Below are 24,958 nucleotides of genomic sequence, written 5' to 3' on the forward strand. Positions count from 1 at the left end.
CTATTTCATCTAAGTTAGTTTGCATTACTTGGGAAAGTCGGTACAAGTTCTCCCTATGTAAAGTCTTTAATTTGCGCAATATAATACGCATTATTTACGCCTTGATTGGAGTGGAAATCGCGCTTGCCGACGCAGCTGTGAAGGCGCTCTCTATCAGCAGCCGTCCCCGAGCGGTGGCGCCGCAGCGGGCGCACGAAGAACTAGGCCTGAGACGCCGTTCAGGCGCGACGCAGTGGGCTGCACCCTGTGCTTTTGCATCGAGCGGCCCTGACACTACGGAGATGCATATGTAGCAGCTCATCTGCAGCATCGGCCGAATCAATGCTCTCGCCTTTTGTGCGCCTGATTGCATTATAAGTAGTGCTGTATATTTTCAAAAATGCGACAAATCTAGTATCCTGTTACCTGGTGTCAGGCTGAGTGTACAGAAATCATTGCGACGGTTTAAAAGGAAAGGACTGATTTGATACTGCTGCAAGTGGCTCAGAACTCGCAGCAGCATGGTGTGGCCTTGTGCCAATGCACTTGGTTGACTAGTGCATGCCAATAGTGCTGTGGTACCAGGTAACAACTAACTGCAATTACATTGACATTCCTTATGATCCATGAATCTACACACGAATTGGCCCCCTTTCGATGCAGGGGTTGCCTGCTTCTCGTACCTAATTTATCATTATGCTAACATATTGATGGTCTAATATGCACGGAAATATGATATGTTATTCTTCTTGAATAATTCATAAAGCATACCATGGTTGTACTTGGACTGCATGCTTACTATTCGGGGTAAATTAGGCAAAAATTAAGATACTTATTTGCTCGTTATAACAGTATTCATTTCTAAGAGCGAACAGTATGTTAAAACAATGTTTTTATGCAGCAGCTGTGTTCCAAATATTTCTCCTTTATGGAGAAGCTAATATGGCCCCCTTTTGATGCAGGGGTTGCCTGCTTCTCGTACCTAATTTATCATTGTGCTAACATATTGATGGTTTTCAGATTGTTTTTTTTATAGGACATATTGCTGTTCTGGGCCTTCAACTGTTGCTCTCCTTTAAGTTTTACTACGTTGTTTCTATTTGTTTTACTGAATACAAGGCTAGTCAAATAGTGATTTGATGTTTCCATATGTGAATTGTTTGTGTTCATGAGAATTAAGTCTCATATGTGCCCTCTGTGTTTTATTTTACTGGAGAGAATGCAGCTAACACTGCGCTGTTGCTCACCTAAGAAATCATTATTTTATGAAAAAGGTGTTTCTTTTCAAGCATTACATTTACTGTTTTATTTTATCCTTTAGCATGTTTATGCTTAGCTGTTATGCACAAGTATTATTTTTGTATTGATTCGTGTGTTAAGTGCTCATTGTGCCTTTCAAAATCCAAGAGATGGCATTATGTTGTATTTTTAGTGTTCACTTTATTTTCGTGAGACAGCTGCAGTCTGCCATTGTCATCATCATCATCAGCCTGGTTACGTCCACTGCAGGGCAAAGGCTTCTCCCATACTTCTCCAACTACCCTGTTCATGTACTAATTGTGGCCATGTTGTCCCTGCAAACTTCTTAATCTCATCCACCCACCTAACTTTCTGCCGCCCCCTGCTACCCTACCCTTCCCTTGGAATTCACCCCGTAACCCTTAATGACCATCGGTTATCTTCCCTCCTCATTACATGTCCTGCCCATGCCCATTTCTTTTTTTGATTTCAAGTAAGATGTCATTAACTCGCGTTTGTTCCCTCGCCCAATCTGCTCTTTTCTTATCCCTTAACCTCACACCCATCATTCTTCTTTCCATAGCTCGTTGCGTCGTCCTCAATTTAAGCAGAACCCTTTTCGTAAGCCTCCAGGTTTCTGCCCCATACGTGAGTACTGGTGAGACACAGCTGTTATATACTTTTCTCTTGAGGGATAGCGGCAACCTGCTGTTCATGATTTGAGAATGCCTGCCAAACGCACCCCAGCCCATTCTTATTCTTCTGATTATTTCAGTCTCATGATCCGGATCCGCGGTCACTACCTGCCTTAAGTAGATGTATTCCCTTACCACTTCCAGTGCCTCGCTACCTATCGTCAACTGCTGTTCTCTTCCGAGACTGTTGAACATTACTTTAGTTTTCTGCAGCTTAATTTTTAGACCCACCCTTCTGCTTTGCCTCTCCAGGTCAGTGAGCATGCATTGCAATTGGACCCCTGAGTTAGTAAGCAAGGCAATATCATCAGCGAATCGCAAGTTATTAAGGTATTCTCCATTAACTCTTATCACCAATTCTTCCCACTCCAGGTCTCTGAATACCTCCTGTAAACATGCTGTGAAAAGCATTGGAGAGATCGTATCTCCCTGTCTGACGCCTTTCCTTATTGGGATTTTGTTGCTTTCTTTACGGAGGACTACGGTGGCTGTCGAGCCGCTATAGATATCTTTCAGTATTTTCACATGTGGCTCGTGTACACCCTGATTCCGTAATGCCTCCATGATTGCTGAGGTTTCGACTGAATCAAACGCTTTTTCGTAATCAATGAAAGCTATATATAAGGGTTGGTAATATTCCGCACATTTCTCTATCACCTGATTGATAGTGTGAATATGGTCAATTGTTGAATAGCCTTTACGGAATCCTGCCTGGTCCTTTGGTTGACAGAAGTCTGAGGTGTTCCTGATTCTCTTTGCGATTACCTTAGTAAATACTTTGTAGGCACAGACAGTAAGCTGATCGGTCTCTAATTTTTCTAGTCTTTGGCGTCCCCTTTCTTATGGATTGGGATTATATTAGCGTTCTTCCAAGATTCCGGTACGCTCGAGGTCATGAGGCATTGTGTATACAGGGTGGCCAGTTTTTCTAGAACAGTGTGCCCACCATCCTTCAACAAATCTGCTGTTACCTGATATTCCCCAGCTGCCTTCCCCCTTTGCATAGCTCCCAAGGCTTTCTTTACTTCTTCCGGCGTTACTTGTGGGATTTCGAATTCCTCTAGAATATTCTGTCTTCCATTATAGCCGTGAGTGCCACTGGTACTTTACAAATCTCTATAGAATTCCTCAGCTACTTGAACTATCTCATCCATATCAGTAATGATATTGCCGGCCTTGTCTCTTAATGCAAATGTGTGATTCTTACCTATTCCTAGTTTCTTCTTCACTGCTTTTACGCTTCCTCCGTTCCAGAGAGCATGTTCAATTCTATCCATACTATAGTTCCTTATGTCAGCTGTCTTACGCTTGTTCATTAACTTAGTTCTGCCAGTTCTATTCTAGCTGTAGGGTTAAAGGCTTTCATACATTGGCGTTTTTTTATCAGATCTTTCGTTTCCTGCGATAGCTTACTGGTATCCTGTGTAACGCAGTTACCACCGACTCCTATTGCACACTCCTTAATGATGCCCATAAGATTGTCGTTCATTGCTTCAACACTAAGGTCCTCTTCCTGAGTTAAAGCCGAATACCTGTTCTGTAGCTTGATCCGGAATTCCTCTAGTTTCCCTCTTACCGCTAACTCTTTGATTGGCTTCTTATGTACCAGTTTCTTCCGTTCCCTCCTCCTCCTCCTCATCATCATCATCAGCCTGGTTACGCCCACTGCAGGGCAAAGGCCTCTCCCAAACTTATCCAACAACCCCGGTCATGTACTAATTGTGGCCATGCTGTCCCTGCAAACTTCTTAATCTCATCCGCCCACCTAACTTTCTGCCGCCCCCTGCTACGTTTCCCTTCCCTTGGAATCCAGTCCGTAACCCTTAATGACCATCGGTTATCTTGCCTCCTCACTACATGTCCTGCCCATGCCCATTTCTTTTTCTTGATTTCAACTAAGATGTCATTAACTCGCGTTTGTTCCCTCACCCAATCTGCTCTTTTCTTATCCCTTAACGTTACGCCTATCATTCTTCTTTCCATGATAGGTGTAACGTTAAGGGATAAGAAAAGAGCAGATTGGGTGAGGGAACAAACGCGAGTTCATCCGTTCCCAGCTTCCGTTCCCTCCTCAAGTCTAGGCTAATTCGAGTTCTTACCATCCTATGGTCACTGCAGCGCACCTTGCTGAGCACGTCCACATCATGGATGATGCCAGGGTTAGCGCAGAGTATGAAGTCTATTTCATTTTTAGTTTCGTCATTCGGGCTCCTCCACGTCCACTTTAGGCTATCCTGCTTGCGGAAGAAAGTATTATCAGCATATTATTCTCCTCTGAAAACTCTACTAATAACTCTCCCCTGCTATTCCTAGTGCCTATGGCATATTCCCCCACTGCCTTGTCTCTAGCCTGCTTCTTGCCTACCTTGGCATTGAAGTCGCCCATCAGTACAGTATATTTTTTGACCCTACCCATCGCCGATTCCACGTCTTCATAGAAGCTTTCGACTTCCTGATCATCATGACTGGATGTAGGGGCGTAGACCTGTACGACCTTCAATTTGTACCTCTTATTAAGTTTCACAACAAGACCTGCCACCCTTTCGTTGATGCTATAGAATTCCTGTATGTTACCAGCTATATCCTTATTAATCAGGAATCCGACTCCTAGTTCTCGTCTCTCCGCTAAGCCCCGGTAGCACAGAACGTGCCCGCTTTTTGCACTGTATATGCTTCTTTTGTCCTCCTAACCTCACTGACCCCTATTATATCCCATTTACTACCCTCTAATTCCTCCAATAACACTGCTAGAATCGCCTCACCAGATAATGTTCTAACGTATTTAAATGCAAATAGTGTGTACATCCTTACGTACTTGTCAAATGGTTTATACCAATAAGAGGTTTCACAATAAAAAGGCTGGTGGTGACAACTTGAGTTTCTCTTCGCTTAGTAATCGTGGCACTTTGATTTATTGTCTGAAACAGTCCAGGACTGTCCGAAAAGCTCCATCCGCCATTCATCACTGGCCGTAATAGTGTCCGAAGCAGTCTGGGACAACAAATTGAAGAGGCCCAGAGTATTCATGCATGACGAATAAAAGAAACAGCCAAAAATAGTACAAATTATGTTTTATGGACGTAAGTGTGGTTAATGTGGATATCCATTACATGTAGTAAATATCTGTTGGATGTTGTGTATATCTATCAGATGTAATAAATACATCTACAGGATGTTGTAGACATCTATTAGATGTTACATATATCCAGCACTGACATCCCCACAACCTACTACTTACATGTTACGGGTGCATTTGTGATGATCCTTAGTACATCCATGTAACGTTTTCTGAATAAATCTGAATATCTAATGGACGTACTGAATCTCCAAGGCGTAGCATATTATGCACATCTAATGGATGTGTCTGGCTATCTGTGATGCTGGTGCGTTCATGTACAGAACGCCCCCGCAAAGCCGCGATCCAAGCCCGAAACCCGACGACAACACCAATGTCGCCAAGGACTAGCGAACTAGCCACAGGCAGCAAGGACTGCTACCTGGATAAGGACCTCTTCCCGAGAATACCGGAGGAATCAAGTTCAAGTCAGCAACCCAGATGGCTGCCCCAGCGTCCCCCATTCTGCTACAACAACCTCGGGACCCACCAACCTTCCATGGATCATCGTCTGAAGACCCAGAAATCTGGCTGGTGACGTATGATGGAATCGCAACTCTCAACAACTGGGACTGCGGCATGTATACTTCGTCTTAACAGACGCCGCCAGAACGTGGTTTGAGTACCGGAAGTCGACCCTGACAACGTGGGACCTGTTCCGTAGCGGCTTCCTGCGGACCTTTACGAGCGTCGTAAGCAAGGAAAGGGCCGAAGCTATGCTAGAAGACCGAGTACAACTACTCAACGAAAACATAACGATCTTCATCGAGGAGATGACGTGCCTGTTCCGCCACGCCGACCCCGAAATATCCGAGGAGAAAAAGCTTCGCCTACTCATGCGTGGCGTCAAGCAAGAACTTTTCGCCGGAATGACACAAAAACCACCGAAAGCCGTCGAAGAGTTCCTTCACAAGGCCACAAGCGTCGAGAAGACTTGAAATTCTGAACCGGCAATTCAACCGCCGCGCAAGCCCAGCAAGCTACGCCGAAGTTCAATCATTGGGCACCGACGACTTACGCGAGGCTATCAGAGCGGTCGTGCGAGAGGAACTTCAGAGGATGTTCCCAAGATCCCAGCCTCAGGTTGCCTCGATCGCTGACGTCGAGAGAGAAGAAATTCAGCGGTCACTGGAACTTTCCGAAGGCCAGCCGAAATCGCCACAAGCCCAGCCTGAAGCGATGAGCTACGCCGCCGTCGCCCGCTGTCAACGCAACAGAGCGCTGCAACGACGCAGTTCCGCCGTCCGCCGCTGCCGCAAGCTCGCCCACCCGTCGTCCAGCGTAACTGTTCAAGGAAGACAGACGTCTGGCGCGCTCTTGACCACAGCCCGCCCTGTTCCCACGAAACAAAGAACCTTTTAAAAACCTCTTGAAACGGCTACCAATGACTATAGACGTCTTGGTCTATAAGACTGATAATAGAATTTCTTCTAAACACTTGGAATATGCTAGTATATGTTCTATCTGCGGCAAAACCCATTACTGGTGTCACTAGAGTCTATTTCGGTAAACACATTCAGAGCGTCTGACTCAAGAACTTAGATCTTTTTGACTAAAAGTGCATAAAATGCCAAACGACATGTTGAAAGTGCGGTTACCGTCGGCGTTAGCGAATAAAAGACGCCACAGGCAAATCGAACTCGTTGGAAGCAACGGAATAAGTTGGGTTTAATGTTAAATAATTTCACACCAAACTTCAACAATCAAAGGCGTGTTGTTGTTTTCCATCGGGGCGCGCACACGACTCTTGGGAACCATTCTTTTATGCTCGCGCAGCAGGTACTGACAGTAGCAGGGGCGAAACGCCGGTGTCGCAGTGACCAGAGTGGTGTCAGCCACCGCGTTGCGAACACTTAGGCGGCAGGCAAGTAGACACGCTCCAAATTCGTCAGGCATCTCATTCCGTGCTGGAAACACTGGGAGGCAGGAAGGTTGAAAAAACGGCCACGGCCGCCCCTTCCCCTCCCCCCCCCCCGCCATGTCTCGGTCGTGGGTTCGTTATGCCAGTTGTGTGTCATTCTAGGCCGTCCTGTACATTTATACTGGCCGTTAACTGGAGTAGTTTAGCTGTGCTGATGGTGTTTACTGTGTGTTTTGCATCAGTGCTTCGTGACATCGGCTGTATTGCGTGTTTTCGCCGACGGCTTACTACCAGAATGGCGGGATCTGCGTTCGCCGCCTTCGTGTCTCGGTGCGTCTTTGTACGTCGCACCTTCGGATAACGCATTTTCCGGTAAGTGAAATACATTGCACTTCGTTTTTCTTCAAGAATGTGAATATTTTTAGGTGTTACCCGCGACATTCCTTGGTGGATGGACTCTTGTGCCCTGCGGGTTTTAGTCATCTTTACTTTTATGCGAGGTTTATGCTTGTGTTCAACAGTTCAGCATTACCGCGTTCCACGACTTCCACAACACCAATCAGAACTTTGACCTGCTTGTTAGTCTGTGGTTAACGTAGCATGAACCAACCGAAGGGAGTGCATTCGAAGACGACGCGCTGGCTGTAATCCTGAACCAGACTGAACTCGCGCTATTTTAACGTGAGAGCGCTAAGGAGCAGTGTCGCAGAAAAGTCGGTGTCGTCGACATCGGCGGCGTTGGCCGTGAGCGAAAAATGGCGGAAGGCAATTCGTAAACAAAACAACTTGCAAGATGGGCTGGGTGGGAATCGAACCAGGTTCTCCAGAGTGTGAGACGGAGACGCTACCACTCAGCCATGAGCTTTTTTTTATTACCGGCTTGGCAAAAGAAACTACAATGTGAATATTACATGACCATAAAAACTTCGCAACTCGTTTAACTGCGACTTTTGTAATTTACATGCTCATAATTGCCGATATACACCGTAGTATAACTTTCTACGGCACGTTTCTAAGGCAACACCGCATTCACTAGAGGCGCTTTTGTCCCGATTTGAACCATGTGTAGACGAGCCGTATGTAAAAATACTGAAAGATATCTATAGCGGCTCCACAGCCACAGTAATCTTCCATAAAGAAAGCATCAAAATCCCAATAAAGAAAGGCGTCAGGCAGGGAGATACGATCTCTCCAATGCTATTCACAGCCTGTTTACAGGAGGTAATCAGAGACCTGGATTGGGAAGAATTGGGGATAAAAGATAACGGAGAATACCTTAGTAACTTGCGATTCGCTGATGATATTGCTTAGTAACTCGGGAGACCAATTGCAATGCATGCTCACTGACCTGGAGAGGCAAAGCAGAAGAGTGGGTCTAAAAAGTAATCTGCAGAAAACTAAAGTAATGTTTAACAGTCTCGGAAGAGAACAGCAATTTACAATAGGTAGCGAGGCACTGCAAGTGGTAAGGGAATACATCTACTTAGGGCAGGTAGTGACGGCGGATCCGGATCATGAGACGGAAATAATCAGAAGGATAAGAATGGGCTGGGGTGCGTTTGGCAGGCATTCTCAGATCATGAACAGCAGGTTGCCATTATCCCTCAAAATAAAAGTGTATAATAGCTGTGTCTTGCCAGTACTCACGTATGGGGCAGAAACCTGGAGGCTTATGAAAAGGGTTCTACTCAAATTGAGGACGACGCAACGAGCTATGGAAAGAAGAATGATAGGTATAACGTTAAGGGATAAGAAAAGAGCAGATTGGGTGAGGGAACAAACGCGAGTTAATGACATCATAGTTGAAATTAAGAAAAAGAAATGGGCATGGGCAGGACATGTATAGCGAGGAGGAAAGATAACCGATGGTCATTAAGGGTTACGGACTGGCATCCAACGGAAGGGAAGCGTAGCAGGGGGCGGCAGAAAGTTAGGTGGGCGGATGAGATTAAAAAGTTTGCAGGGACGGCATGGCCACAATTAGTACATGACCGGGGTTGTTGGAGAAGTATGGGAGAGGCGTTTGCCCTGCAGTGGGCTTAACCAGGCTGATGATGATGATGAACCATTGAACTCATGGCTGAGTTTTTATGGCCACTCAGCCATGAGTTTGGTGGTGCAAAGCGGGACAGAAGCGCCTCTAATGAATGCGGTGTTGCCTTACAAACGTGCCGTAGAAAGTTATACTGCGGTGTATATAGGTAACTATGAGCATGTAAATCACAGAAGTCGCAGTTAAATGAGTAGCGAGGTACGTTTCTGCTACATTTTTGTGCGCTTGGCGCACACGCAGAGCCATCTTGCGGCAAACGTAGAAGACCGCCTCCTCGCAATGTACGGTGCTGCCCCGACATGTGGCGCGCCACTCGCCCGCTCCTTCCCTTCGTCTCGTTTGAGCGCATTGGGGCCGTGCGGTGACCGGTGCGAGGATGCCCCAATACCCTTGCATTTAATAAGTTTTCTCGTTCTCTCCCCTTCCAACTTTCAGCGTGCGTCACTCGAACACTCGTCTTAGGAGGCGACATGGCTCCTCTTCCCGCTCACAGCGCGATTCCTAGGTGCAGCGTCCGATGCGGGACGCCTCTGACGTTATCGCTGCGTCGTAGCGCGTCTGGTGGGAAAGCGTCCCCTGCGATGTGTGCCGTGCTGCTGGCGAGGAGTCGTACGTCTGCGTGGTGCTCCCAAGCGAGATAGAGGACGATCCCATCGAGACGTCAGCTCCATGATCGCGTCCCCCTTCATGGCGCGTCGCGGCCCGGCTGTCCGTGCCGATCACGACGTTTGGCTCGCGTACATCGTTTCTCCCGCTGAGACACCAATTTCTTTGGTTCGTTCCGCTTGCTCAAGCGCATGTTTCGTCTTTGTGTGACTCAAGAGCATGCCGAGCGAATGAGTGGGCGGTGCGAATGGGGTGCGATAACGCTATCACATTCCACTCTTGAAGGCGAAGCTTAAGCGTACTCCAAGTCCTTGTGCCGTTTTGTTCTTGCATGGGTTACAGCGTTGCATGCGCGCCCGCGTGTGTCAGTGACTATGCAGCTTGTAGCGTTCCCACTTTATAACAAAACAAAAAAATTAAATGCAATGTTTACTTTATCTATAAAATTCCAAATGCAGTCGTCTGCGGATGTACAAATTTCACTTGTGTTTTGTTCTAAATAAGCAGCAAAGCTTTTAGCCTAGTAGGCACTTCATGTGGGAGTGCTATCACAACTACTTGCCTTATTAATGAATGACTGTGACTTGGTCGCCTCATTTGTAATTTGCAAATCTGTCAACTGACTTGATGATCTCTTAGTTTGTTCCTTTCACTCCATAGACGGCTGGATACCTTGGCGCTAGCTGGATGACAGGACCTCACCATGATGAGTGTAAGCCAATGTACTGCGCCCTCTGTGCTCCTCTCAGTGATTTGTATATGGGTTAAGGCCAACGAGCGCTTCGTGGTAAAATAGCTAGTTGGTGTCTCACAAATGGGTATTTTTTGCACTGGTCGCTTATAAGCTGCCAGTATTATAACCAAGTTCTCAGTGCCAGTGTACATACACAGTTCTACTAATAATTAGTTTCCCTAAGCCTTACAAAATTTACCTGTGGGTACTCCCTGCTATGTAAGAACTCAAAAATTAACTCTGTTGTGTCATACGAGTATTCCATACATGAGTAAAAATTTGCTACAACAGTATACATTACACCTTGCTTCCCTAATGCACAAATGTATTCAAGCCAGTATGTGATTAGTTCTGTATTCTAAATGTTTTCTGTGTGATTTAGTTTCTTTACAGGAATTTACTGTACAGCATCAGCAAGCAGTCTAATTTAAGATTTATGTGTGATGTAAAAGGTATGCTTTCTCGCTACAATTGATAAAATATTGGCCGAGGCTTCCATACAAGGATGAACTTCAATTTGGCACTACCACCGTCAGCACTTGCTGGCACTTGCAAAATGAATCACATCAGGTAGCTTGTGCCAGAGTTTTTTTTAACCTTATTGTTAGGAAATCACACAGTGATGTGTGGAGTAGTAGTAGAAAAATTTATTTCAAAGGGAAAGAAGTAGTTGTCGAAGACTTGGGCGGCGGATGGAGAACTCATTTCAGAGCCGCTATGGCCTGTGCTGCTGCCCTTGCCTGCTGCACCACGCTGCGCTGGGTTGTCAGGTCCGAGCTAGACAGAGAGGCCTCCCACTGCTCCTTCGTTTGAAGTGTTCGTAAGTGTATGGGTTTGTCCCCCGTGCACCCCCACGTAACATGGAAGGCGGTGGGGTGACCGTCGCACCATGGGCAGGTAGGTCTGTAGCGTTCCGGAAACAGAATGTGATATTTATACAGTTTGGGGAAAGTGTCCGTCTGGAGTTGTCTCCAGTCGCGGGCTTCCTGCGCAGTCTATGTGGTGGTGGTAGGAACTGGCGCATGAGGCGTTGGTGATGGAGCCTAATATTATAAACTGTTGACATTGGTTGAAGTAGTGAGTGGTCGGGGGAGATTGTGTTTTGATCCGCTCGGCTAGTGTAACCTCGAGCTAGACCGTCAGCTATCTCGTTCCCTTCCAACCCTGCGTGTGCAGGGGTCCAAGTGATCTGGTGTTTAACGTGAGTATTTGATCCTGGGCTGCTTTGAACAAGGTGGAGCAGTCTTTTATGGCTTCTTCCTGCTAGGAGGAGCCGACAAGCCGCCTGCGAGTCGTTGATAATATGAAGGGATTGTTTGATAGCATTACCGTGTTGTATGGCGAGTGCTATCGCAGCCACTTCTGCTTCCAGGACGGAGCAGTTTGATATGGTTAGACTTGTGATTTCTTGATGATTGGATCCCACCACAGTTTCTACCGCTGCATGTCCATTGGGAGGTCCGTACAAGGCTCCATCTACGTAGACGGCCCTACCGCTTCTTCCCATTGTCCGTCTTATGTAGTTCACTCTTGCTGTTCTTTTGCCTTCGCAGAAGTGGGACATGATCTTTGGGATGGGAGCTACGTGCAGGCGTGCTCTGTCTTCTGTTGGAATGTTAGTGGTAGATTGTATGACGCGTAAGTCCACTGGGTAGCCGACTCGTTGAAGTATTAGTCTACCCGTTTCCCTCTTGAGTAGGCGTTCCCGCTGAGATAGGAGAACTGCTTCTTGGATTTCGTCGAAAGTGTTATGCGCTCCCAGAGCTTCAAGCTTGTGGTTGGCGGTATATGGTGGGAGGCCTAGTGCATTTTTAACAGATGTCCTAATGATGGCATCAATTGTGGTTCGTTCTGCTTTAAGGAGTGGGAGATATGGAATGCCGTAGGACAGTCGGCTGATAATAAGCGCTTGAACCAATTTCATGGTGTCTTGTTCCTTCATGCCTTTACGGGTTCTTGCCACGCGCCGTATCATGCGCGATACTTGTGTGGCGGATATTTTGAGTAGTGTGATGGCGTGTGTGGCCTTGCGGTCAGATTGTAGCCAAATGCCGAGTATTCGGATGAGTGATACTTCTTGGATGAGTTCTCCTTGAAGTTTAATGTGGATGGGGTCTTGGGTCTTGTAATTGTACCCCTTGATGCGAATTACTTGGGATTTCTCCGGAGAGCATTTCAAGCCACACTGGTGCGCTGTTGTTTCAACACAAGTGGCGGCTTGTTGGAGATGGTGCTCCTGCTCCGCGAGGGAGCCTGTCCTTGTCCACACCGCGATGTCGTCGGCATATAAGGTGAACCCTATGTTGGGTATGGCCTGTAATGCCCTAGCGACTCTGGTCATGGCGATGTTAAATAGGAGGGGTGATATAATTGACCCCTGCGGTGTGCCTTTGTTAGGCATAGCCTGTGGGTCAGATCGTGTTTCTCCCATGCCTTGGTGGCCGTTCGGTTTGACAGGAACGTTCGGACGTATTCATATATGCGCTCGCCACAGTTGATGTTCGATAGCTTCTCGAGTACGGCTTGGTGCGATACGTTATCAAAGGCGCCTTTGAGGTCGAGTGCCATGATTAGATGTTCCCCGCCTCTTGGTATGTTGGTCAAGACCTCCTCTCGGATGAGTAGGAAGGCGTCTTATATGGATAACCCCGATCTGAAGCCGATCATGGATGGGTGAAAGAGGTTGTTGTCTTCAATGTAATTTTGGAGGCGTTTCTGTATTACACTTTCATAGAGTTTGCCCATACATGATGTTAATGAGATGGGTCGCAGGGCATCGATTGTTGGTCGCTTCCCTGGTTTGGGTATGACTTTGATCTCGACATGCTTCCGCTCTGGTGGTAAGATGTTCTTTTGCCACAGAGAGTCGTTGATATATTGGGTTAGCTTTTCGATTTGCTCCTGGCTGAGGTTGCGAATCATGGCGTTGTTAATTTTGTCAGCGCCGGCTGCGGTGTACTTGGTGCAGGCTCGTGCGGCTGCGTATACTTCGGATTCGGTTATGGGGGCGTCCAGCTCTTTGTTGGCGCGTCCTGCGTATCGCTGTGTGCATGGAGGAATAGTCGTCCAAGTTGCACCAATGCATTTGTCTTGTAATGCTTCTAATAAAGCTCCATCGTCGCCTGGAAAGGTGTGAGCGATGCGTTTGAGAGTTCTGTTTGCTTTAGATTTCGATTTTGCGGGATCAATTGGGTTCCTTAAGGGGGTATGGTAGGGTGCATGAACTATCTTGGTTTCAGCTTTACATCTCAACAACTGTTTTATATATTAGCGTGAAATTCTGCACGCTCAATAGCAATAGTGTTGGCCTTAATTGGTGTAATTTTTTACTGCAGGCCTTTTTATTTTTTGTGTAGTTGAGAACCAAATTTTAAGCTATGATGGAAAATAAAATGTACCTTTTCTCAGAAACAAAAAACAGCATGACCGTGAAATTTCGCACAATAATTCTGTATAATAGTGGGTTTAACTGCAAGCTTTAAAAATGCTTTGCTACATTTACGTCACAAGAAAAAAAATATAGCCGTCACACGTCTCGTACTGTGGAGGGTCTTTCTAATAATGTTTTCTTTTTTTTAGTTATAACCCAGTGATTTTCTTCACACATTTAGGTTCATATTACTTGCAAGGGATGTGAGTATATTCTGGGAAAATTTAAGCGTAATGGGCTGAGTAGTTTTCCAGAAAAGGTACATCAAGTGCCGAAAATTTTGAAAAAAGTTATTTTGAGAAAAACGCATTTTTATGTTTGCACCTTCACGACAACCGTTCAGCATGCACCAGCAGAGTACAGAAATTTTCTGGCTTTTTTGGTGTCTTCCCCAAAGCCTTTCTTCATGTTTACGTAAACGTAAACATGAAGTAAACATAATTACGTAAACACTGAAAAAATGATGGAGAATAACATGTAAACAAAGCCTCGCGTCTGTCACGTTTAAATACCAGGCGGCGCGCTTTTTGACGCCATTTTTAAATGGCTTAGAGCGCTCCTACGCGCTCGCCGCTGCACTGTTTTGCTCCCCACAGTGTGTATTATTTTTTACTGATGAAATCAAAAAATCAGTTTTTTTGGTCGATTTGCCCTATTATACCCAAGGGTGTGAGCGATGCGTTTGAGAGTTCTGTTTGCTTTGGATTTCGATTTTGCGGGATCAATTGGGTTCCTTAAGACGGTCCATGTTTTTGAGGTTCCTAATGTCCCTTTGAGAGATTCACAGAACTGGTGCCAATTTTGCTGTGCCAATTCAGTGGCGTAGTTTTGCGCCTCTTCCGTGATGTTAGCGATTCGTAGGCGTAGTTGCCTGTTTAGTTTTTGACGTTTCCACCTTCGTATCAACGGGCGACGTTGCTGCCATAGCTGAATGAGGTGTGTGTCGACTTCTGGAGTTTCTAGAGTACGTTGTATAGTCTCCGTGGTCTCTTCGTGTGCCTTACAGATACCGTCAGTCCATTCTGTGATATACGTGATCTTTTGACACTTGTCTGTGGTGATTGCACGGAATTGGGTCCAATCAGTGATTCTTGCTATGCCAAGATTTCTTCTGATTTTTGTAGTTGAGATAGAGGTGCTTATGATGCAATGGTCGCTCCCAAGGGTCTCCCCCAGGTTGGACCACGTAGCTTCTTTGACATTTTTGACTATGGTGAGGTCGGGGCATGTGTCGCGGGTGACGCTGTTTCCCTCCCTTGTTGGGTATAGCGGATTGGTGGAGTTGCATGTCCAGCACAGTGAGTGCATTAGGGATGGAATCTCCTTTGTGCGAATTTGAACGGTACCCCCATTCTGTGTGGGGGGAGTTAAAGTCGCCTACAATGACCATTTGGTTTGGTTCTGCGAGGTTGTAGCCTTCTGTGATGATGTTGGTGAAATCTAGCCTCATGGGTTTAGGCTGTTTATAGGCTCCGTGCAAGAGTAACTGCGGCGCAGACGAGGGCGCCCCTCGCGGCGGAATGCGATGAGCTGGTGGGAGACGCGCGCGCGAAGCTCTCTGAGCGTGTGTGTGTTTGAGCGGTCTGAGTGCGTCCGTTGTGGATTGCAACAGCAACATGCCGCGTTCTAACGTGAATGGCTGCGTTGTGAATTGCCACAGCACCTACGCGAACTTGCCTGGAACAAGTTTTTTTAGGTTCCCCAGCAAGCCGTACGAAGCGAAGCGACGGGAACTCTGGATTGCTCTTGTCCGACGACAAGAGCAATCCAGCGATCCAGCAATCGACGACAAGAGCAATTTGTGAGTCGCAGCAGCACCCTACCAAACGTGCGCCGTTCATGTGTTGTTGCATTCATTTGCTTATCGTTCAGGATGCTTCCTTCACATTACTGTACGAGATACAATGCATTATTTTGATAGTCATAAGCGAAGTTGGAATGAGATCGCCTGTTATTCGCCTTAAACTCTAACAGGGTTGTAAACACTACCCGTTGAACACACAGAGCTTAGAATATGCAATTTTGGCTACAGATATCTTAGCGTTTGCTTCGTGGCACGTTGCCTTAACTGGCCTGATGTGTTAGGGTTCGCGTCATTTTTTGTGTCGTTATTGCCCCGCCATCGTAGCTCAGGTGTTAGGCGCTAGACTACTGTCCCGACGAAGCCGGTTCGGCCCCGCCTGTGGCAGCTGCGTTTCGATGGAGTCTAGCACAAACAGTTTGGACACCACAGGTATCGTCTAACGATGAGGTTGAGATGTTGATCGAGGAGGATAGGTGTTTTTAAACGCTAAACGCGTGTGTTGTGCGATGTCAGTGCATGTTAAAGTATCTGAGGTGGCTTAAATTAGTCGGGAGACCTCCACTACGAGGTCCTTCATGACACATGCGTCGATTCCAGGCGTCAGACCACACAGTTTACGATTTTTTTTGTGGTTGTTGCCCACACAAACTGTTTTGTCCGCAGCAAGGACGGCGCAGGCTGGCGACCTACTCCATACACAAGGATCTGCAGCAAACACATTGTGGGCGGTGTAAAGGTGAATGAAGAGGGACATCCAGCCTACTACCCCTCCATATTTCCTGCTACATACAGGGCAGTACCTGGCCCACTCACTGAAGACCGCTATGTCAGGTAAGAAGGGATCCACATTAACATTATCATACAGAGCTCTTTGCTCACAGTTACTCAAGATCTGTGTGATATATTATGCGACTTTCAACTCTTTTTGGACTAGGTGAACATTGAAATCTCTGTTTATTCTGTAAATGCACTTCAATCCCACTAGGAAAATAAGAAGGCAAGAGCAAAGGATGCTGCTGGACAAGCAGACTGCTGAGGTGCATGGACAAGCAGCTGAAGCGGTAATGAAGTTAATTTATGTGGGCGATGAAGCCTGCTTTTTTCCAGGCCCTGTTTTCATCGCCCACGGTTTTTGTACAGCAAAAACTAAAATAAATGCTCATTTATTCGTTCATTTACATTTCATAGGCTGCTAATGTACACGAGCAAAGTGTGGAGGCCATAATTCTGGAGGCTCAAGCTGCTGGCAGCGACAACAGTCCAGTGTCTTCTGACAGCAGTGAAGGCGCTCTCTTTGATTCTGGCCTGCGATTTGTTCACGTAAGAAAGCATATCCTACGTCAGGGTTGGGGTTTTGATTACTAATTGTCTTTTAACTTATTACTTCCAGGTGTCAACAATGACAGAAGATGGACACTCGTCCTTCAGCAGTGAATTCACCTTCACTTCTGAGTTTACCGATGAATATGCATCATGCTATATTAGCCACAAGGAGGTGTGCACTACAGGCGTGGGAAGATGTAGCACTACATTTATTGACAAAAGCTGTGGGCCTTTGTATAAACAACCCATTTTCGCTGGTCACAGCTCAGTTACCGAAGATGAAGAGAAGTTTCATTCTTTAACAGCTGTCAGTTTTAACATTTTTGCTCTTCTTTTAAGGATTTTGCCACCCATGAGGAGGGCCGTGAGCAAGTTGTGCATTGAGGACAAACATCTGTTATTTCTGATGAAGTTGAGGCATGGCATGCCATTTTTTGTCCTTGGAGCTCTTTTTGATGTGCACAGAACCACAGCAGCACGAATCTTCAAGGGAATGCTCGTGAATTTGAATGTGGCGACAAAAAGTTGGGTCTACTGGCCGTCACGAAATGTTATTCAGTCAACTATGCCACCTGCATTCAAGGAGCACTACCCAAGTTGTAGAGTAATTATTGACTGCACGGAGCTTGAAACTGAAATCCCAAATGGAGTGGAAAAACAGAACCTATGGTATTCACATTACAAGAGTAGGCATACAATCAAATATTTAATTGGCATTGCACCCAACGGCCTGGTCACTTTTGTCTCAAAAGGATTTGGAGGACGGACTACAGATTCAGTGGCAACTGTTGAGTCTGGATTTCTGTCGCTACTAGAGCCAGGGGACCTGGTCTTAGCAGACAAAGGTTTTCCTGGCATAAAGACAGGTGTCGGTACCCAGAAAGCGACATTGGTAATGCCACCGTTTACTAGTAGTCAGCAGTTCACTGAATCGGAAGTAAATGCAACATATGAAACTGCGTTAGTACGAATACATGTTGAGAGGGTCATTTAATGACTGAAAATATTTGATATCACACATAAGATTCCGTGTGAACTCACATCTTATGCAGATGCAATCCTGCATATGATAGCTATAATAACCAATTTGAAAAGTCCTATCTTTGCAAAACAGTGAATGAAGAGGGGGATTGCCCTGCAAATGACGTAATATGAAGTGTATTTATTGCACAACCCACATATATGTATATTTTGGTGTAAGTATCACAGCCAGCACATCTCTAATTGTATCAAAATATCACAGTTTTGGCAGTGCAGATGACAGGAAGTTGATCACGTTATTGATGTGTCTATGCTTGAATACACAGGTATGGCATGCTTCCAGCCCTTTCGCGTGTGTGCGGTTTTGTTTTGCAGTCCACATTTGCATTCTTTGGGTTTGCCTCGCAGGCCTGCGCATTCATGTAATGCCTTCAAAAAGTGCTGAAAATAAAAGCGCCTCAGCTTTGGCACTGCAGACAGAAGGAAGTCACTGTCTTTCTTAACAGGTATCATTAGCATGTCTGCGCTCGAGTACACATAAAAGTGGCACACATCGAGTCCCAGCACATGCATGCACATCTGAACTTGAGTGAAGTACTGATGACTACGTCGTAGGGAGATGACTTCATCGCCACACAAGTAATTTAGCAAGGGCTTATTCTTCAGTGTGGTGTTTCTACGGCTGTACGGGCACTTTATTTCAAGCAGGACGGTTTCTCCATATTTGTCTCTGAAAAAGAAACACGCTGGTGTGGTCTGAACAAAATAAGTTTGCGGAACTCCTTACCTAAATATGCCGTCAGGTGAACATGCCAGCCAAGGCTCCTCGGGGCACACAACTAATCCGAATTCTGCGACTGTCACCTCATACTCTTTCTGAAATGCTACACGAGCTTTTGGCTCCATTGCCACTCCATACTGGACAGAGGGACCACTGAAGGGCACCTCCATTACCATGCGCTTTGCACGGTCATAAAGGCCCTCCTCAGGGCAAGTCAGGATCCTGTGTGCCTACAAAAAAGTTTTATCACTGATCATAAATATTCACTCAATGTACTGAGAAAAATGCTTTCCTGTCCATTCCAAATAAACGATGTGTCACATCTTTGCGGCAGTAATTCTGGGAAACCTTTCGTTTCCCCAAAGAGCTTTGTTTGCCAATGTCCGTGTACAGAAAGTGGCTATGTATTGCCACGTATTTTCTGTAAACTTGCAGAAGTGGGTCAGGCAACCTACACGGGAAATGCCAAAAAGAAATGATCGGAAATTCTGCATGTTTATGCAATTCATATAACATTTAGCTCTGCCTGAATGGTGGACTACCCTACAATTAAAAGCATTGGTCAGTCGTGCAGGTAAAAAAAAAAATTACTAACCTCTCGATGAAGTTGATTCTTTTCAGAATGAGCCTGCGCTCGTGCAGCTCAGAAGAAAAGCAGTGAAATATTTGGTAAATTCGTTCCCAGTCAAATAGGTTTAATGAAGGTGACCCAGGAGAGATGGCTTGTGTGGGCTCAGGAGGTAAGCATTGTGATTCTGCGCGTAGGGCATCCACTAGTGGGCAATTTATGCTATCAAAGAATTGAAGGACGTGAGTGACGAGAAAACTCTTGGCACGTACTGAAACGTGAAAACATGGTCATTAATAAGTGCTCTTCAATCTGCCAACCTTGTGAATAACGTTTTCAGTCAGATGAGCGTTGTGATGAAACCCTACCAGGCTCTTTCAAGGTGCCTTCGACTAGTGAGTGCCTGGGGTAATCTTTCCCGGAAGCAGGAACGCCCCATGCTCGTGGTCGACTTGTTTTGCTGTCGAACGTGGTGGTTTGCACAAACAGCGCGACAGCAGCAGCGTGTTTGCATTTTCCAGCCACTCCTGCCTGGCAATTGCATCTCGCCGCCAGCACCCTTCTGTTTTTGTCAACCTAAAAAATTTCACTTTCAGCTCTCAAACAATACAATTAATATTTTAATATATAATTAATATTAATAATTACTTATCAATATATTAATATAAATAATTAATATTGATTTATAATAGTTAATATCAACTTACGTCAATCTTGACAGATCTCGCAGGTGCGTTGATTCTGGTTTGCGGTATGCACTTTGCCGTGATTTCCGAACCTCCATCATGCAGCAGCTCTTTCACGTCATACACATCGGCTTCAAAAAGGAGTCGTCCTTTACGAAGGTTCCCGCCGCGGAAAAAACAGCTTAGGTCGTTATGCTCGCCGAAACCGGTCGCCAGTAACGTGGGCACGCCGCTCGACATGGCTCGCAAAGCTCCCGCGCCCGAATTCGCGCGCGAATTCGCGCGCCCACATCTCCCACCAGAGTTTATCTCGTAGCCGCTCAGTGGCACTACCAGTCCGCCGACGGTATCACCGTCTGCACGGAGCCTTTTTTTGTTCGGAACAATCTCAACAACGAGGTGCTCGATGTCCGGGTCCGGAAGGGTATGTTCGATGGCTGTAATGTTCTTTGCTACGAGGATGGCCACCGTAGGCATGCGAGGTTTACAGATTGTGTAATATCTTGATAGGGATGGGGTCTTCTCGGCGCCTATCTCTTGCAGGCATATTACGTCCGGTTTGATTAGTGTATTGGCTATGAACTGTTTGAGTAGGCCTCGTTTTCGTTTGTATCCCCTACAGCTCCACTGCCAGATTTCGAGGTTTTCGTTTACGGCTGCACGGGGGTGTCTCGCCATATTAAGCAAATGTAGAGGTACTCGCGTAGCTCGTCTCGCTACCGAGATAGTCTGTGCGGTGCCTCATTTTGGACGGCCCTGCTTCCGTGTTGGCGCACCTTTTACGGTTTCAGTGGGAGTGGAGCTCCTGTATGAGTTGTTTCATGTGTTGCATCATCCGTTCTTCTGATTCCTGGATGGCCTGATGCATTTCTGCTACGATCTGGACTTTGTGAATCTGCACTGCGTGTTCAATCTTATGGTGAAGAAGCTCAATGACTTCAGGTGTGATTGTAGTGTCAAAGTTATCGTTCCGTTGTGTTGGCTGCGGTGCTTGTGGCACTGGGATTTGTTCGCTTTGTGTGTTCGTGCTGCGGCTTTGCGTGAATTGTTCGAGCTGTGCTTGCATTCGTGCTATTTTAGCGCTTTGTTCTGCAAGCTGTTTGTTTTGTTGGGCAATCATGGCTTGGAGTTGTGGAACTCGGGGGTCAGCTAGTGGGGTACGTTGCTTAAGCCTCTCTGACCAGCTCACCCGTTCGTCCTGTTCTTGCTCCATTGGCCGTGGCCGCTGCTGCGGCGACCTGTGGCTCGACATTGAGTGGTTGGCGCCTCCCGGCACCTGGGGGGCTTGCTTCCGCTTCGACGCCAGCTGCGTGTCATGTTGCTGCGTCAGCCGCGGCGGGGGTTGCTGCTCCCGCGATCCGGTGTTGGCCTTGGACTGGTTCGGCGCGTGACTCCTCGTTGCGCTCTCGTTGCGTTGTTTGCTTGCGGCCCGCTTTCTGCTGGCGCTTCGGGTGTCGGCCACGTTGGGACGCCCGTTCAAACAAGCCACAAGAACAGCAAAAGAGACACGTCTCCCGCAAAGACGCGTCACAAACGAAAAGCAGACAACGGTGGTGATGTGTGGAGGCGCCTGCGTCTGAGATAGAGATTGTGCTGCAACATATGTGCATGTAGAACAGGCATGATGCTGAGGGTTCCAGCAGTTTCCAGAGGTGCTCTTCAAATTTTGTCTTAACTATAATTTTACCAGTGATGTTTTTCACCTATTTCAATAATATCATTGGAGGTGTTATCAGAATTTGGCAGTTTATTTGCCCAAGCCCATTAGCCTGCCACATTTGACTTTTCACTAGGTGGGCAATTATTTAGCATGGACCATTACTTGAATACACCTTTTTATGTGCAGTGGCTTCTCAATTGCGAGTCAACGTAGATGCTCAGGATTATTTGAGGCTATAGATGCACTCATGAATTTGCTATCTATACGAATCACTTTGCACTTTCCCGCGCAAACAGCGTGTTAACACTTCCAATACAGTGGGCAATGCTATCGTTTGATCACATCATGAGATACTTTCAATTTTGTATGACGCATCATCCAAGGTGATGCATCATTCGTGCGAGGTATTGCCCTAAGCCAATTAGGGTCATATGATCGTTTGATCACATCATGAGATACTTTCAATTTTGTATGACGCATCATCCAAGGTGATGCATCATTCGTGCGAGGTATTGCCCTAAGCCAATTAGGGTCATATGAAAATATATGAACGAAAGTGATTGATCCAGCTAGGAGTGTTACTTTGGAACACTACTTTATCACCAGTCCTTTGCATGCTACCTGCTTACTCTGTTCTATGTCATGTTTAAGTTTAAAAAAAGGCAACAGCTAGGCAGTGCAAAATGCCAAAGTTGCTTTTAGTTTAACAATATAAAACGCTATTTAACTTTTTAATTAAGTTGGTAAATCATTTACCTGCAGAGTGGATTACTGTTTTAAATTGATTATATTTTGCAGGAAGCTTCTTAGACTTGTTTGACAAGTTGATAAGTGGCTTTTTGGCCACAAAATACCATATATTAATTTCAAGGCTGACTTTGACTCTCCTCTGCAACTTCATATCTATATGCCAGAAACTATACTAGCCATTAGAAACATCATCACCTGTATACCTTAACATACCCGTAATTTAATGGAAAGGAGTGCTTAAATTTATTTTTAATGTGAGCCAAACTTCTTCGCACATATTGCTAATTGAAGGTCCAATTTCAACACTCCCATTTCCTCTCTTGCCTTTTTTCCCGCTTCTGTGTAGGTATTGCTTGCCTATGGCTACAAGAACCGTCACGCGTGGCCTGTGACAGCAAGCTTTTGTGGGCAGCCAGTGCTCTCCTACGAAGGCTGGCCTGCTCTGGCAGCGGCGGCAATCCTCTTCAACATTTATCCATGATCACCTTTGCTGCTTTTTGTCACTCTTGTTAATTAGAGTTTTTGCATCTTTTGTAATTTATTAGGTAATAAAGTATGACTATATGACATGGTGTGAAGTAGATGGCTTACTGCATTTTCACTTGCAATCACCTTTTATGCATGAAAAACTCATCGTTCAATTATGGGGTTTACCGTGCCAAAACCACTTTCTGATTATGAGGCACGCCGTAGTGGAGGGCTCCGGAAATTGCGACCACCTGGGGTTCTTTAACGTGCGCCTAAATCTAAGTACACCGGTGTTTTCGCATTTCGCCGCCATCGAAATGCGGCCGCCGAGGCCGGGATTCGATCCCGCGACCTCGTGCTCAGCAGCCCAACACGATAGCCACTGAGCAACCACGGAGGGTAAAAAAACTCATCGTACAGTGTATGAAAAAAAATAACAGCATATCATGATTTATCTTTCAGTTCCGGTAACATGCAACGTGCAAAGAAATCACTAATGGAGGGTGTGCCGAAGAACTGGCCATTATTTCTGCGTGATACTGTGCAAGCATGTGGCGTTACCTTACAAGGGGCACCTACAAAGTATGTTATAATTTACTTTTAAATGAAGCATGCACATCAGTGGTTCGCAGCGTTTTTCAAGATGTGTACTATCCTTTATTCCTTAATTCATTACAGCATAGCGTTCTGTTTCGTATACTGGTGTCATGCTATTGTGCCCCCTGAAGCTGAAACCAGGATGTAATTTTTGCCTGAACTGCAGAATCACTGACATAATGTTTCCCTGCTAGAAACTATTTCAATTTGGTGGAGACCCAGCAGGGCGAAGTTTTGTCAATAATGACGTGTTTCATGCAGAGATAGTCTTGTTTAGGTCAATGGGCAAACATCAGCATGTAATTTTTGCCTGAACTGCATAATCACTGACATAATGTTGCCCTGCTAGAAACTATTTAAATTTGGTGGAGACCCAGCAGGGCGAAGTTTTGTCAATAATGACGTGTTTCATGCAGAGATAGTCTTGTTTAGGTCAATGGGCAAACATCAGCATGTTGTCAGCATACAATACAGATCAGATACAGATCAGATACAGATCTTGTTTTATTTGCAGAGTAATTCTGACAGGCGGCATTCAATTGATTGGTCTAAGTAAAAAGCGCTAATTGACCAATGAGGCTGTACTACACTATTCCCATGGCTCACATTTGAAAAAAACTACCTGTGTAGCACTCTATCCGACAATACAAAAAGTTTTTTCTGATGTCCGTGCCTCATCTAAAATAAATTGTAACTGTGGGCAAACCTCGTGTTACTGTAACAGCTGCCGAAAAAATTTGAGAGTATGTCTAAAAGAAGTCCTCAGTTCTTGTCAAGCTTTCCATTAACCAACTTTTAGCGTAACGTTAGCAGGGCTTACTGAAGTACTTCTAGACGTCCATGGCTACAAACTGTCGTGATGAAGACAGCTACTAGACTTTTGAATTAGCTGTTCAATACATCTTTTAGACATCAAATAGCTGCTTGCGTGTTTCGTGGGTTAGCACTGCGTAGAAACGGGTCACGTCTACCGCCGATGCCCATACCGGGAGATGGAACTGCGAGGGTTCGCCGTCAACGCGCCGCGTCCGCAGCTTTGGGGCACCCTCGTGATATCGCCGACTACATAGCCGCTACTCAGTGGAGCCCTCGACGACCGTCCTGTTCGCCTTCACCAGGCCGCTACCTGTCACCGCCGTGCCGTCCATACACTGGACCAGCCCGGGGCCATGCCTTTAGCCCATATCCGGAAAACTAAAAGCAGCAACCGATGGAAGTGCGGTTGCTGTTCGTCAAACTGAGGAAGATCCTCCGCCGCCGACGAAGACGGCAAAGATCTTGTCCCGAGGACATAGCAATGACACGCCACCGTCCCGAAAAAGTCTGGAAGCAAAGAATACGCCGACGAAAGAAGACCTGACGATGTCACGTACCAGCCACCGGTCAACGCGACGCAGCCGTGATCCGATGCCAAGAGCTAACCGTAACGCGAGAAAAAGAACCACCGACCTCGACGTGCTTCTCGAGGGCCACGCAGTCACCGCCTTAGTAACACAGGAACCAATTACTCCGTCATGAGTGGACCCATCGCAGCCAGTCGCGTAGCTAGGTCGTCTGGCACCCGGGGCCCTTAGCTCTTCTGCCCCCCCCCCTTCCCCCCGGTGTAACCGAGGAAGGCGAGGTTATCGA

At 46.2% G+C, this 24,958-nt stretch overlaps 2 protein-coding genes and 1 long non-coding RNA gene across 3 annotated transcripts in view; 2 read left to right on the forward strand and 1 right to left on the reverse strand.

Annotated features, from left to right (window-relative positions):
* Nucleotides 1-22,616, reverse strand: part of LOC135910900 (uncharacterized) — a 30,635-nt gene extending 8,019 nt beyond the window's left edge. Inside the window, exon 1 of the mRNA XM_070533485.1 lies at nt 21,044-22,616. Coding sequence (XP_070389586.1) covers nt 21,044-21,106 — 63 coding nt within the window. The 5' untranslated portion in view covers nt 21,107-22,616. The remainder of the gene's footprint in view (nt 1-21,043) is intronic.
* LOC135910899 (uncharacterized) lies at nt 15,369-19,738 on the forward strand. Its single transcript, XM_065442967.2, is given in 5 exon segments — nt 15,369-15,512; nt 16,179-16,346; nt 16,501-16,576; nt 16,704-16,835; nt 16,906-19,738. Coding segments are annotated over 3 exon segments (1,233 nt in total). The 5' UTR covers nt 15,369-15,512; nt 16,179-16,346; nt 16,501-16,525; the 3' UTR covers nt 17,956-19,738.
* LOC135910902 (uncharacterized) lies at nt 19,898-22,831 on the forward strand. Its single transcript, XR_010567154.1, has 2 exons — nt 19,898-20,278; nt 22,611-22,831. It is a non-coding gene; the product is annotated as an uncharacterized lncRNA (long non-coding RNA).
* The last annotated feature ends 2,127 nt before the right edge of the window (nt 22,832-24,958 follow it).

Source organism: Dermacentor albipictus, chromosome 2 (genome assembly GCF_038994185.2).
Source record: "Dermacentor albipictus isolate Rhodes 1998 colony chromosome 2, USDA_Dalb.pri_finalv2, whole genome shotgun sequence".
NCBI lineage: Eukaryota > Metazoa > Arthropoda > Arachnida > Ixodida > Ixodidae > Dermacentor > Dermacentor albipictus.